Source organism: Olea europaea, unplaced genomic scaffold (assembly GCF_002742605.1).
Source record: "Olea europaea var. sylvestris unplaced genomic scaffold, O_europaea_v1 scaffold1093, whole genome shotgun sequence".
NCBI lineage: Eukaryota > Viridiplantae > Streptophyta > Magnoliopsida > Lamiales > Oleaceae > Olea > Olea europaea.
Window position 1 is genome coordinate 20847 of NW_019228292.1, and position 16590 is coordinate 37436.

The following is a 16590-nucleotide window of genomic DNA, read 5'->3' on the forward strand; positions in this document are numbered from 1 at the left end:
TTATTATTATTATTATTATTATTATTATTATTATTATTATTATTATTATTATTATTATTATTATTATTATTATTATTATTATTATTATTATTATTATTATTATTATTATTATTATTATTATTATTATTATTATTATTATTATTATTATTATTATTATTATTATTATTATTATTATTATTATTATTATTATTATTATTATTATTATTATTATTATTATTATTATTATTATTATTATTATTATTATTATTATTATTATTATTATTTTAAGTTAGCTTCTTTTAAATGCTTTTTTAGTCGGACAAAAAGCTTTAAAAAAATGAGAAATGTTACGCGTACATAATTGTCTACATAATTGTGTTTATAATTACATGTAGCACTGGATTCAACCTTTAATTCAAATTTCACACTTTCATATCAATATTCATATCAATAATCAGATGATTGCCACATCACAGTATGAACAACATTATGTGCAATAATTATGTACATGTGGAGTTTTCTTTAAAAAATTCAAACATGTTCAGAAGCAATTTTTTTTTTCCAAAAATCCTATCAAATGGAATCTAAATAACGCAATGAACTATAATTCTTTAAAATTAGCTCTTGTTTGAGTCACATTATTTTGCTTAGAATGAATTTTTGAATAGTGTATTGATGAGAAATGTGTGGTTAAAAAATAAAGAAAACTTTTGAATTTTTGCGTAATATTATTTTATTTAAAAATGTGTGGTTAAAATGATTTCAAATCACTATTTAAAAATATATTTTTTTGAAAAAAATGTTGCTCAAACGTGCCCTAAAGATAAATTGATCCAAAGGAGATGAGATCAATCAATTGATATTTCGTATCTTGATGACAAATCCAATCCACATAATCTTGGGTGATGGGTCTAATCAGGATTTCAACGATTTTTTATTTGGGCACCTTTACAGTAGAAAGAAAGCTTAATCTCTTTATTAGTGACCGAACCGGGTGACATCATAAGAAAATTAACGTAGTTAGGGTTTCATATTCGGTTAACCTCTAAATAAATGAAGTGATCGTAGGCTCCACATTTAAGCAATACCCTGTTAAATTTTAGAAAATTTATTTTCAAATAATATAGCATTGTAATCTTTGAGTTAGATTTTCCTTTTAGAAATAATTAAAACAACTTATTTCCGTAAATATAATTTATTGACTCAAATTATGTGCAAAAATAAAGTAATAAAAATAATAAAAAATATTTTCTACAAAAAGTCTATATGTAAAAAATTATTAATTTAAGATTAATAATGGAGTTTTTCGTCGCTGATAATTCAAATAATAATAATAATAATAATAATAATAATAATAATAATAATAATAATAATAATAATAATAATTCAATGTATTAATTTAACTTCTATCTTAAATAAAATCATAAATGAGATTAAATATTACCTACAAAAAATTATCATGTTTTAGTTCTTAATATTAAAAAATAAATATTTTCATAAAGTTAATTTATCAATGAAATTGCTAAGATTTAACTAATAAGAAACAAAAATTAATTACTAATGTTAAAAAAGATTGTCAGCAATAAAATTATAGTTCTAAAAAATAACTTATTCATGATTAATAATTTCATCATTGCCTTGTTAAAAAATAAAATAAAGAAATAATAAACTTCCATCATTAATGATACCAACAACTTCTTTGTCGACAATCAGTGACCAAAGCACCGTCTGTAATATCCAATTCATCGACTTAGTCAATTTATTGTGCTTACTTCTTGGGGGTATCCTATGACCATTCCATTAGGATTTCAAGACTGTATGGAATTAATGTCAATAAATAACGTAGGAAGAGTAGCTAGTTTTGTGGGGGAGTACACTGTCCTTTTGTTCTTCAAGTTCCATCACCATAATAAGCTCAAAATAAGGAGAAAAACAATAGTTGAGGTCCCAGAATCCAAATGCTTTATATGAACTGTAAACTACTTTTGTTTATTTTTTAAATCAAACTTTATTAATATCCAATCAACCACAAGAGTGCTTGGACAGCCTAATGCACGCTGACTCATATTATGCCCTTATTTTGTGGCATAAAAGACTTTTCTGGTCAGATACAGCTTAGGTAATTGTCCATATATGTGTTTCCTTTGAAATAGTGGATGAAGGAATTAATCTAGTTGTACAATCATGTTTGACAATGTTGATGTTGTTAACGTTCGAGCCATTAATTTTAAAAATAGCTTTTGAAATTGATGAATATAATGTTGACAAATATGATTGTCAACCAAAATTGTAAGAAAAGATTGTACAAGTAGCATGATTGGTGAATGAAACTACAATGCACACAACTAGTAAGGGTAATATGATTTTATATCTAATTACAGCCATATTTACAATATAGAGGTGTTAGAAAATCGAAATTTAATAAATAAGTTAATTTGTCCCGCTTTAATGGTCTAATTAAAGTTATATAAATGTATCTATACATTTATTTATTTATACACGATAGAGATTATCCAGAGTCTTGGAGTTTCAACTAAGAATTTCGATTTCAAATTGAACAGAATCCATACAAAAAAAGTAAATTTGAGATCAATAATGAATTCACACGGATTATGACTCAATTTTGTCCAAATTCGACATACCAAAATATCTCTAAACTCCATTACCCAATATGAATCCCAACACAAAAAGGATCAACCCTTGAAACCATGCAGAAGACAAGGGTTTCAATCACCAAAAATGAGAAAGACATCCTCAAAGGACAAGCATAAAGCAGTAACATTAAGAATAATTCTAAGTGTACAACCTTTGGTGTATGTCCCGACTGACAGCCCTCTAATAGGGGGTGCTCTTGCGATTGGCTGCTATCCTTAGTACACACTGCATCGCTCTAACATTAATAGCAGTAGATAAACAAGAAGAAAGAGAAATCACGCACGAGGGAGCATAGAGGCAACCGTGAGTGTAATATGTGAGAATAAGCTAGGGTAACCCCCAACCATTGATCTCATCGCGATCCAAGGATCAATTTTCCTACTCTCACTTAAATTATCATGAGCCACACTTAATAAAATGTTTATCCTCAAAGGATGCTATTATTTTTGACAGGATCAAGGGGTAATTTGTAGGCAATGTTGGAGTCATTTATTTCTTCAACTAATGAAGTCCAATTATGATATATCATCGCTCCACTATAAGGTTCTTTAACAACACAAAATCATAACATTTGACAAATGCTTTTACGTACAAGCAAAAGCTCGTCTAAATATTTGTGCACACGCACGCGTAGACACATAGAGATTTAGAAATGACTCATAGGACACTCAGAAATAGTATTTAGTTCATTAACAATTATAATTTATAACAAAAAGTAGTTAACAAAAATCAAGTGGGGGCAACTAATTAAAGAAATAACAGTGAAATACCAAAAATATAGAAAGGAAAGATCATCAAAAGTGCATGTTTCAAGTGTGTCAACATCAATACAGCTTTATTGGCAATGAATATTGAATACAGCTTAATCCCAACTATTTCTCCCTTAAGTGAAAAGGACATTAAGCCCCAGTTTGAGCCCCATTATTTCTCATTACATTAAATTAAATTTTTCTTTCTCCTACTTTTAACCACACAATTTTCAATAAAATAATATTACACGTAAATCAAAAACTTTTCAACCACTCATTTTTCAAAAAAATACTATTCATCTCATTATAATCTATAAATAATGGGGCTCAAACGGGAGCTAAGATACACGATTCGTTTGCTTTCTTCTCCATGAAATGCGTTTTGTTTTACACCATATAGCTTCGTCACACTTTTTTTTTTTTCAATTTATAAAAAAAAAAGGCTTCTATTTGATAGATATTTTTTAGAACAAATTTTGCAAAAAGTGATTTTTTTGGAGAAAACATAATTAAAAAGTAGGAAAAATTATGAGACCATATTTCAAGTTCTTGAATTGAAAAAATATATGATTAGAAATGAGTTTGAAGAAAAACGAGTTTTAAAAAATAAGAGTTGAAGGTTTCTTGAGCACTTGTGAAATCTCGCTATATATATGCATCACCGTTTTTGCTTCTCTTCTCAACTTTTTTTTCTCCTCCAATTCTCTCTCTATATTTCTCTTCCTTTTCTTCTCTATCTCCCTCTATAATTTTGAAGCATTTGCAATTCGCACTTCGACATAAAGAGAAACCATGGGTTGCTTAAACATTGTTCAAAAGGTTAGTGAGATACTATTCTCTTCTTTTGTATCTTCATAATTTGCAGAGAAATTCTCTTTTTGCTCATTTCGATTTATTCTTTTCAATTGAAGAAATTTCACATGCATGGAACCTCTATTCTTCTTCTTCCATTAACTAGATTCTGTATGCTATAACTAGAGCTTCGTATTCGTCAGAAACTAAGCAACAATTATCGTATGGACCATGTTTGGCTATTCCCAGAAAGTAAGTTTGGCCAGTAAAAAAAATGTAACTTTAAAAGTCAGGTTTGGTAGAATAAATTAACTCACTACCAAACATGCTTTTTGGGTTAGGGTGGTGTTAGGGAAGGGGGAATTGTTTTTCTCATGACGTATCAATTTAATTTTATATTGTATCGGAACTTAAATATGTGCTAGAGATTATGTCATCCTTTGGCGTATTTGATAATATCTCGCTCGTATAATATATCCATATACATACGATCAAACGGTGATCAAGACAAACATAAAATTATCTGATTTCATGAAAAGCCTGAAGTGAAAATGGAAGAGATTCTATTGCAGTTTCACAGATACTGCTTTAACAGATTTATATGAAACCAAAAGCTGCACGTTACCTAGTTTGGTACTATATTCATAAATTTAACGTGGTTGCCTTTATTATTTTCCTCGAAAAAGAAAATTCAGATAATAGATTTCATCACTGCATTAATTTCCATCTGTATTTCGACAATATTGTTGTTACTTGTTACAAGTCAATTTGGCTTCTTCCTCCTCGTATTAATATTTTGAATTATTCTACGTGTAAAGATTTTTTTACCAAATTTTATACACAGAGATAGTTGTTTCCCTATGATTTGCTGTTGTCAAAAACTGTTTTTGACAGCAGTTAATTCCTGAGAGACAGCTATGTTTCCTGTATAAAATCTGTCAAAAAAATTTGTACTTTCACGATATACCCAAAAACTCCATAATACGTGTCATGCATATGAGATGCTGGAAAAAATTTAATACACCTAATATTTAATGGAAATGAGACATAACTTATATATTATAAAATAGTTCCGAAATAAATATTTCTGTACTCAATTTTTTTTATTTTTTATTTTTTTCCAGATTCGAGTCGAAGAGAAAACAATGAAACAACAAGAAGAATGCACTTTTGATGGAAGTGTGGATAAGCATGGACATCCTGCTGTGCGCAATAGAACTGGATCATGGTTCGCTGGTATTCTAATACTTGGTAAGCTTCAATTTTTTTTTAAGCATGTCACATGTACAAGGATTTTTGTCAGACAATTTGATAGATTGTCAGCTAACAAAATTTCATTGGATGTTGAACAAAAAACAACTTAAAATCACCTCATCATCTGTAAAATTTCTGTACATTTCATGTGTACAAGGAGTTTAATTCACTTTTATGGTATTTATTTAAATAAATTTTTTTATTTGATAAATTAATATTTAATTACGTGCAGTGAACCAAGGTCTTGCCACACTTGCATTTTTTGGGGTAGGAGTGAATCTAGTTTTGTTTCTAACGAGGGTAATGGGACAAGACAACGCTGAAGCAGCAAACAGCGTTAGCAAATGGACAGGCACTGTCTACATCTTCTCTCTTTTGGGGGCCTTCCTTAGTGACTCTTATTGGGGCCGGTACAAGACTTGTGCTATTTTCCAAGCCATCTTTGTGGTTGTAAGTAGTCAACTTTCATATGCTTATGGTCTTTATGCCTATGAATGCCTAATTAGAATATTTATTTTCACGTTACATCGTTGATCCTGACATCGATCATATCGAGAAGATTGGACGAGTGATGTAAAGTCTGAAGTGGGTTGATCCAATTTGATTTAACACAATTTAACTATTGTAAAGTATTTAAAAATATTGTTTTTGTGGAAAATAAGTTTTAAAATAGTGACTTTTTTTAGAATGTATGATTAAAAAATAGGAAAATATTTTGAATTTACACGTAAAATATTTTATTGTAAAAATATGTGGTTGAAAGTGAGTTTAAAAAAAATAATTATTTTAATGGTTGTCAAACATGGGCTAAATTGTGTCGGGCCAAAGTTGTGAGGCAGGCTGTTAAGCCAAGTTAAATTGCCTTGAGCACTGATCCTTTTACCGCCTGTTTGACAACCATTATTAATGAGAAATTTGGGAAAAATGCATTTTAAAATAGTAGTTTTTGGAAGAATGTGTGGTTAAAAAATAAGAAAAAGTTTTTGATTTACGCCTAATATTATTTTATTGAAGAATGTGTGGTTGAAAAGAATGACTAAAATTTTAATGCGAACCAAACAAAGGCTTAATTTTACAGTAAAATTTGATTTATTATTTTTCCATTATAAATTGCATCATGGGCAAAAATTCTACAAGAATAAAATAATTCCAAAACTTTAAAATACTTTATTTCATTAACCATCATGGACGTGCTCAACACACTTTACATGTCCAGATTGACCCACACTTTACCGAATCTGATTGAAGTGTTTCATTTCCTAAAAACAATAATTGCATAAAATTAAGGATAAAAATCCTCAACACGAATTCTTGGAATGGTGGTGGTAGTCAATCTTATTGATAATAGCAATTTTACTTGTGTGTATTAAAAATTGATGTACACTAATGTAGCTATATTTAATTGATTGCAGGGCTTGGTATCACTTTCTTTAACATCATACATATTCCTAGTCAAGCCTAGTGGTTGTGGGGATGAAAAAACACATTGTACTTCTCATTCCACCATCCACGTTGCTCTATTCTATGTATCCATTTACTTGATTGCCCTTGGCAATGGAGGATATCAACCTAATATCGCAACATTTGGAGCAGACCAATTTGATGAAGACCACTCCAAAGAAAGCCACTCAAAAGTTTCCTTTTTCAGTTACTTTTACTTGGCTTTAAATCTTGGATCCCTCTTCTCAAACACAATTTTGGGGTATTATGAGGACAAGGGAATGTGGGCATTAGGGTTTTGGGCATCTGCTGGTTCAGCTATATGTGCACTAATCTTGTTCCTTGTTGGGACACCGAGGTATAGACATTTTATACCAAAAGGTAACCCACTTTCAAGATTTTGCCAAGTGATTGTTGCTGCATTAAGAAAATGGAAAACTGTGGTCCCTTCAAGTGATGACAAATTATATGAAGTAGATGGTAAGGAGCCTGCACAAAATGGGGACAGAAAAATACTTCATACTCATGGATTCAAGTGAGATTTCTATTTTTGACATAAATATTTTGAAATTGGGAGACGTAAGATTTAATTTCATATTTCTGTATGCAGGTTCTTGGACAAAGCCGCAGTTATCACATCAAAGGAGTATTCTTTAGAAGGAAAGGATCTCGGCAGTAATCCGTGGAGCCTTTGCTCGGTGACACAAGTTGAAGAAGTAAAATGCGTACTTAGACTTCTTCCAATTTGGCTATGCACCATACTATACTCTGTTGTCTTCACTCAGATGGCCTCTCTTTTCGTAGAACAAGGGGCTGCAATGAAAACCACTATTGCTGGCTTTCATATTCCTCCAGCTAGCATGTCTAGCTTCGACATTCTCAGCGTTGCAGCTTTTATTTTCATCTATAGGCGAGTTCTCGACCCTCTTGTTGCTAGATTTAGAAAGTCTTGTCCCAGAGGGCTAACCGAGCTTCAACGAATGGGAATTGGCCTAATCATAGCTATAATGGCAATGATAGCAGCCGGTATAGTCGAGCATTTTAGACTGAAGTACGTGCAGAAAGATTGCTTGAAATGTTCGAGTACTTTGAGTATATTCTGGCAAGTCCCACAATATGTTTTAATCGGCGCATCAGAGGTTTTCATGTACGTTGGACAATTGGAGTTCTTTAACGGGCAGACGCCAGATGGTTTAAAGAGCTTTGGGAGTGCACTTTGCATGACTTCCATATCATTAGGAAATTATGTGAGTAGCTTGCTAGTGACTATAGTCATGAAAATTTCTACTACTGATAAAATGCCTGGATGGATTCCTGGAAACCTCAACAAAGGTCATTTGGACAGATTCTACTTCCTTTTAGCAGCTTTGACAACTGCTGATCTTGTGGTGTACCTTGTGACAGCAAAGTGGTACAAGTACATAAAATTTGAAGAGAGAAATGGGACAAACAATGGAGAAATGCCTTGAGATTTCAGACTAGTCTAGATATAAGTTTTCTTCTATCATTTTCAAAGTGGTGTATTAAATAAAGAAAATGCAGAAGTGTATGGGCTCATGGTATGCTGCGAAATAAAAGCGTGTGTGAAATTGTATGTGCAAGGAAACTAGAGTTGTGCATCCACTTCTCTAAGTTGAGCAACATTTGAGGGCAAGTGGTAGATGGAGGATTTCCTCTATTCAAATTTACTCTAAATTTCCCTTAAATGTAATTCTATATAAATGAGTCCTCTGTTTTTTTATTCAAATTACTGTTCTCTTTGGAATTTTTATTGTCTACTATAATCACAATATTCATCCAGATTATAGGCTTATTTATATTATCAAGAATGTGTTTATTTCCATCTAAACTTGTTCCCTTTGTTGGAAAATATGGATAATGGGTCGCCTATGTGGGGTGACCCGACCTGCAGGATTTTAAAAGGGTTAAAGGGAATGGTTTAAATTCTAAATTCAAACTCATAACTTCCAAGTAACCACTTGAAACTTCCATATAGAAGTTATGGAAAAGAGGGAAAAAATGCAAGACATGAAAAAATGGTGAAATTTTCATATGAAAATTCATTTCAAAATTGGAAAATCCCTAGAATCACATTTTTGGCATGAAATCTCACAAGAAATGACATTTAGATTGTAGACAATAATACCCTTCCATTGTGATCGGGATTTGGATCATTGGAGTGCAAGAAAATGCAAATTTTAGAGATTTGAAGACAAGGTGATTCAACCACACAAAAATCTTGAAATTCATCTTTTCTAGTAAGTTTGTTGACCCAAAATTCATTCAAAGCATGTTACGATTTTTTCTACATTGGTATCAGAGTCATAAGGTTGAATTCCTTGCAGTAATTCATGCTTAATTATGCTATTAAATGATAGAATTGGGTTGTGAATCTTGTATGCAAAGTTTTGAAATCTTATGTGGTATTTAGTGGCATCATTTGATTTATTGCCATTTGTTCGTTCATTTTCATACAATAAGATTAGTAGGTTAGAAAGGTCTTCTCATAAGTTTTCCAACCATATAAAGAGCTCAAATTGTGGACTTGAAACAAAGAAGTTATGAGGTTTTGAAATTTGGACGATAATCTGAATTTTTTGCATAAAACTTGATAAAACATGAAACTTCATCACATGATAACTTTTTATATATTAAGTTTCATACTGTCTATTTGGTATGGTTGGATAGATCTTCTCAATACCTTTCTAACGATATAAAGATCATTAATTTTGGACTTGAGATGAGAAAGTTAAGCTTTTCCAAAGTTTAGATGAAAATCTTTTTTTTAGTGAAAATTTGTAAAATCAGAAACTTTATCAGATGATGACTTCTTTCACATTGTGTTTCATGATGCCCATTTGATATGGTTGGATGGATCTTCTCGAGACCTTTCCAACAATATAAAGAACATAAATTTTGGCCTTGAAATGAAGAAGTTATAGCCTCCTGAAATATTGATAAAAAATGTGAATTTTTTTATTTTTTTTAAAGACGAAGAATATTTTTTTCCCATTTTTTAGTCTTGATCGGATCTGTTTGGGTCCAGAACAAAATTTTAAAAGTTTATATTATGACATCTAACCACACAGATGAACTCAGAACATTAAAATTGATTAGAGACACGAATTAACGAATTTTTTTCATTGAATAAGCGCTGTTGATTGGCATGTAGTGGGTGTTCATTGCCCTTTTTTTTATTAAAAAAAAAAGTTAAAAGTTGGAATGTCAAATAAAATTACCATTTGACTTTCTCAAATGAATTTTAGAAAATTGCAAATTTGTCCCTCAAATATTCTTGATTTTTATGTGCAATTAAAATTAATTTTCAGATAATTAAAAATATTTTTTTGGATTCGATTAAATTCTGAATTTTTTTTATAAAAATCGAGAATATTTGTTAAGTAGTATTTGCCTAGTGGGAGTTATTTTTTTTTGAAGTATTTCATTTTTAGATGAAAAATACTTCGAAGATATTTAAAATACCGCATTATATATACGTTCATAAGTCGTGTGGGTCTTAATTAAGTTATGTGATCCATTGTGACTTGTTTTCAGTTTTTTGTGCTTGATCAAATATAACTAGATCTGCACAGATTTATAGCATTCTTAGAAGGAATACTAGAAAATCAAAGCTATGAAACTTGTTGAAATGTTTCATGTTTATCGATATAAATGAATGAATTTGGAACATGACCTATTGTGTAACACGTAAGTATTTTAGGATATAAGTTTTTTATGACAAGCAGAATATAATAATTCTAATATCACTTCCCAGTTATTAGAACTGTGTTGCGACCGAGATTTAGATGGGATTGAGAATTTGTAAAATAAAACTGAAACGATGTTAGTTTTATTTTTGAATTATAATTGAAGTTATCTTCTGAAATAATTAATTTGTTATATCATGATGCATGTCATGTTGGATAAATGTGCATATTTATGTTTTTATTGCATATTATGAAATTATCTAATTGAATACATCATGTATTGTTATAAATGTTAATGTCAGTAGAATTAATGAGATTCTTACTTAGACTTATTGATTGTCAATTGAGTGATAGTTCGGTGATTGGAAGATTTAGAGAAAATCTCACCAAGAACTATTTGATTCATCGATTGAGTGGGAGTTTTGAAGTTGGAAAAATTAATGTGAATCTCACTTAGAACCCATGGAATTTTGTATTATTAAATTAAGTTTATGATAATGAAACGATAGGATTGCGGACGATGATTGGGAACATATTAAACTTTCGACTCTGTGTTTAACATTGAACTATCGTAGATGTTAATTTGCATTAATGCAAAATTAAATATGTGCATAAATGGGCATTGATTAAAAATAACATGTCTCTAAAATCTGATAAATCATGGCATCAAAATTTATAGAAGTTAACCTTAATAAATGTGATAAACTAAATGCGATAACATTTGGCATGATAAGCTTTTAAATGTACTAGAAGGACATGATACTTTAGAGAGCATCAACCACGTAATAGAAGACCTTATGTAAGTCATACTACTCTAGAGAATAAAGATCAGAGTCGAATTTAGTCGAGTACGGGAAAATGTGAATTTTAGTACTCGAGCATTTAAATTGTTAAGCTATGTTATAAATGATCTTTTTTTCTCAAATGTGACTTAGTTGGTGGTTAGCATAGTGTTAACATTTTCATTGGTCACACTAATTTTAGATGAGTAGTAAGTTCAAATTAGTCTCTTCTTAATATATGGAATTTTGAAAGTCATTGTGACTTACAAATTGAAGTGTCACTTTTTTTTCTATTGATACTACCTGCTATGTGAGTTAAAAGACATGCGACTTGATGTTGCTAAGTCTCGAGGACATGCTTATGTAGTAATATTCTAGCTTGCATAAGATTTTGAATCTTAAGCATTGAATGAACTATAATAAATGCGGGATAGATGTGGGAGACTGGTAAAAGGACCAAGACGAACGATCAGATAGTAAGTGAATGAAAGTGATTTTGGTAGAGGATCAATGTTATAAAGGTTCAAGTGCTTCAACTATACGATTTGAATCTCTTAGCTTGAAAGTGGTTAAGTTAAAAGATATTACACTTGAATATATTTCTCTTAGTGTTGTTTACATGTCAACACTATACATATTGGATCTTATCTTGTGTGGATAGTGGATTCAAAGGTTAGAAACCCACTTTATATGAGATCAAAAGGTATATTATTCTATTGTCGAGTTTTTGACTTGATACAAAGTAGATATATACAAATAATAAAGATGAAGTAAATGTTTATATGACTGATACTGGAATTTAGTATTGCAAAGTGGAGAAACTGACCTCCTATTTGACATTAAGATAATATCAAAGAATCCACTAAATTTGATCTCAGTTATTGTTTTTCTAATAGTGGTCTCTTACTTGAACTTATGCGTGATATTTCTATTCGTACTCACAGTGGTGATGTTTATTATGGTTCTGGATATTTGTACAATTGTTTGAGGGTTTGAGTTGAGAAAATCATTGAAAACTGTAAGAGCTAAATTTCTGTAGAATAAATCCATTCAAATTTCTTTGCGGACTGTGATTAAAAGAGATAGAGATGGAACTTTACTTTTCATTACATTTATAGATAGATTCACACATTTTAGATATGCCTCTGGTTTTCTTAAATTGAAGATATTGTACTGGTTTAGATTTTTCTGAAGTCAAGTAGAAAATCAGATTGTGGAAGTGAAGACTTTGAGAATTATCTGATGTCATGACTCTCTATCACGAGATATCAATGATCTATGCAATGAAAGAGATTATTATTTGATAGATTATTCCTTAATCACCAATAATTATATGGTGTATTTGATTGAAGGAACGAAATATTGCTGAATGTGATGAAGTTTAAGATATAGAGTCCAACTTACGTATTTGCTTTTGAAAAGAGCGTTACCTAACTACAACGTATCAGTTAATAAAGTTATCTCAATGTTGGTAACTTCATAATATATAAGTTTGGACACGTAAATGATCTAATGTGGGTTTTCATAGACTCTTAACTGACTATATATGTTCTCGATAATGAGTATGGGAACATGAGTCTTTTAAGAACAAAATGTGTCTCAATGACATATATGTAGTCCAAAAAGGTACTTAAGTGGAATTTTTGGATGGATATCGAGTCATAAGATATGACATTTGACATTTTTTCCAATAAGGGAGAAAAAGATTGGAGAACATCGTTGAAATTGATATTATATGTATTGATAAATCAGTTTTGAATATATAAGAGACGATCCAAACTTCTAATTCAAGTAGGAGTAATCTGTTTCCGAGTTGGACTTATCTATCCAAGTGGGAGCCATATAAGAACTGTCTAATTTCAATGATTCTTAGTTCCAAGTTGGATCTAAGAGCTAGTTCAGAAAATCAAAAGAGGAATTTCGAGAAAAGTGATGGAAGTCTATATATGGAGAATATAATTTCAACCTAATCTGGATATGGTGAAAGTTCTATGCGGACATTATGTTTACTGAGAACATTTAGATTCTTGAAAGTTAAGTGAAAAACTAATGCGTTTTTGAAAGATAAAGCTCATTTTTTAAAAATGTTATACTCAATGTGAGTTTATTGAGTTGAATAAGATTTTTCATAACGATGGGATTCACTTTTGTACATCAATGCTAGCCGTGATGGTATGTTTACATTTAGAGTTACACCAAATTGATCTAGAAACTGTATTTTTTATTCTCAATTGAGAAATGATTAAAGATATCAACATGAATCGACTTTTATATTACATGTTAAAGCCTTTTTTTTATATAGTGGTAACTTTACAGTTACACGCATGGCCAAATACAGTCATCTCGACAGTCGTACTTGAATTTTTAACAGGGTTAAATCTCGTACAAGAATTTCGTCATATGAACGAAAATTACTGTATTTGTACCAAAGGTCTGATTGTAGGTTGTAATTCTAGTATTGATATTAATGACATTGGATTGGCTAAGCATGATAAGGAGTGCATAGAAACCAATTTGAAATGATTGTTGTCATTTTTTTTAGACAAAAGACATGGGTTTAGCAAATTGCATGATTTGTGCTAAGAATATTCTTCGTATGTTCTTGCTCTATTATAAGAGTTTTATGCTATAAATGCTCATGTGGAATTGCAACTGTGACCATATAAGTCTTCATAAATGTCCAAAAATTTCATAAGTACACAAAGAAATATCCAAAGAATCATATCTAGTATGGTTAAGAGTTAGGAGATAGAAGTATACTATGATATATACTTTTCCTAACAATGATCATGCCATGGATCTAATCAGTAGATATCAATATTATCTTTAGAAAATGTATTGATATCTGAAGGGTGCTGCTGTCAGTTATTATATTTCGTTGTCAAAGGAATAACTTATGATTGGAATAGATATACAATTGTTGACTAAGAATGAGAGTTAATCGAGCACAATTAGTTATTTAACTTGTGCGCTTTTGCTATATAGAGTAACAAGAAGCATATGTTGTTATGTATATCTTGGCAGCTAAAGAAATTATTTGGCATGGATGTATCGAGCATCTAATGATACTAGTTGAGAATATGAGATCTATGATAGTTACGCAACTATCTTATATATTAAGATCTCAAGTATCAAAATAGAACCAAACACTTAGAGTGTGTTTGATTGACAGGAAAAATATCACCTAGAAAAGAAAATATTTTCTATCTTTTGTGGAAAATAAGAACAACCTCTACCTAAGGAAAATGTTTTCTTTAAAAACAAGGAAAATTAGGCGTATTTTCAAAAGTTGGAAAATATTTTCCATGGAAAAAAATAGCAATCAAACACTCTAAATAGGAATTTGGGTGAAAAACTGATATTTTCCATGAAAAATAAATGTAATCAAACACACCCTTAATGGTAATTATGTGAGAGACATTAGCAAAGAAAGTGTCTTTGCGATATATCTACATAAATAATGATATGTAATTATCGTACTCTAAAGATGTTTAGAGATATATTTGTTGATAATATGGAATCTCTAGAATTTCGTGGAATATGATACTTGGTGTATCGGACAAACTCTTGATTGAGTTTTGTTTGCCCATAGATGAACAATTTTGAGTCCATGTGTAATCTAATGTTGGGATTACAAGATAAATGATTTGTATGGACGTATAAAGTATGTCCAACGGGTTGATATTGGCTTACTCACACAAGCAATCGCCTCAAACGTTTTAAGATATGCTGAGATGAGACACAGTGATCATGTTGTGTACATGATCCAATTGCCTTGATAGTTATCATTTTGTTTACCTGATCCAGTCACTTTGATAAAGTATCAAGATGATATTACAACAAGTAGTCGAAATGGATTTCGCTATCCATTAAACCCGTTTAGTAGCCAGATCGAGTTCTCAATTTGAGAATGCCTGGAGGAATGAACATAAGGAGAACTCAAGTTAGGTATTTAGGAATACTTGAACAAGGATCTGTACGATGTTATTTGTTTACAAAGAATATGACATACGTCCTAAGAAATAGAGAAAATATCGTAGCACATGTTTCATACCGCGTGTGCTTTTACGACCAATATTGGGTAAATGAGTTAATAGATCCCTGCTTCCTCATTGTGTGAGACTCTGAGGTTTATATAACCTCCTATATACCCTTATGGCTTTTGACTATTTCTTGAGATTTTATTTCAGTGTTACTACTTTATCATATTGTCAACGACTATGATTGATTCGGTTTTATAGGGCATGTCTAGGAAAGCAGCTGATTTAAAATCGAAGGATTCAACTAGGAAAGGAAAACTATTTTGACCAACATTTATGTTTGTATTCACCGGCCGAACAATTGTATTTAACCATTTTGGGTATAGAATGCAATTGTGAATACAATGATATGATGCAGAGTTCAAGTATGTTCCACAAATACTCGAGGGATCGGAAATACTTGAATTAATGTTGGAAAATGAGTCTGGGGTATAGCGAGATGTGATGTTCCTCCTCTAGTAGAGCTACTATATATCCCTAACAGGTTTATAGTACCATGAGCTCTAATATTACTCGTTGGTCGCACGATTCATTTGCCGTATGAATCTTTGTGAGATAGATCTTGAGAAGGATCTAAGATGTGATATTCGTTGTTACTTGTGGCTCAGATCAACCCCATCATGTACGAGTGGGAGATGTTGGAAAATATGGATAATGGGTCACCCATGTGGGGTGACCCGACCCGCAAGATTTTAAAAGAGTTGGAGGGAGTAGTTTGAATTTAGAATTCAAACCCATAACTCCCAAGTAGCCACTTGAAACTTTCATATAAAAGTTATGGAAAAGAGGGGAAAAATGCAAGACATGAAAAAAATGGTGAAAAATTCGTATGAAAATTCACCTCAAAATTGGAAAGTCCTTAGAATCACATTTTTTGCATGAAATCTCACAAGAAATAACACTTAGATTGTGGACAATAATCCCCTTCTATTGTGATCGGGATTTGGATCATTAGAGTACAAGAAAATACAAATTTTAGAGATTTGAAAGCAAGATGATTCAACCACACAAAGATCTTGAAATTCATTTTTTCTAGTAAGTTTGTTGATCCAAAATTCATGTCAAAGTATGCTACGATTTTTCCTCTCACCCCTCCTACCTTATCATCATTGACGTCATTGTTTTCTACAGAAAAAGTTATGGCGTAATTCTTCTCACTAGAAAGTTCAAGAATGTGAATTAATATTTAAAT

At 30.9% G+C, this 16590-nt stretch overlaps 1 protein-coding gene across 1 annotated transcript; it reads left to right on the forward strand.

Annotated features, from left to right (window-relative positions):
* Positions 1 to 4055: 4055 nt before the first annotated feature.
* LOC111373233 (protein NRT1/ PTR FAMILY 7.3-like) lies at positions 4056 to 8636 on the forward strand. Its single transcript, XM_022995738.1, has 5 exons — positions 4056 to 4202; positions 5300 to 5426; positions 5662 to 5879; positions 6842 to 7404; positions 7480 to 8636. Exons 1-5 carry the CDS (start codon positions 4176 to 4178, stop codon positions 8336 to 8338), a joined length of 1794 nt encoding a protein of 597 aa, XP_022851506.1. The 5' UTR covers positions 4056 to 4175; the 3' UTR covers positions 8339 to 8636.
* Positions 8637 to 16590: the final 7954 nt, after the last annotated feature.

Bases quoted from the DNA above. Each gene is read 5' to 3' on its own strand.
- LOC111373233 (XM_022995738.1), top strand. From the start codon at position 4,176: ATGGGTTGCTTAAACATTGTTCAAAAG. The intron at 5,880-6,841 runs GTAAGTAGTCAA...AATTGATTGCAG, and splicing joins TCCAAGCCATCTTTGTGGTT to GGCTTGGTATCACTTTCTTT. The intron at 7,405-7,479 runs GTGAGATTTCTA...TTCTGTATGCAG, and splicing joins CTTCATACTCATGGATTCAA to GTTCTTGGACAAAGCCGCAG.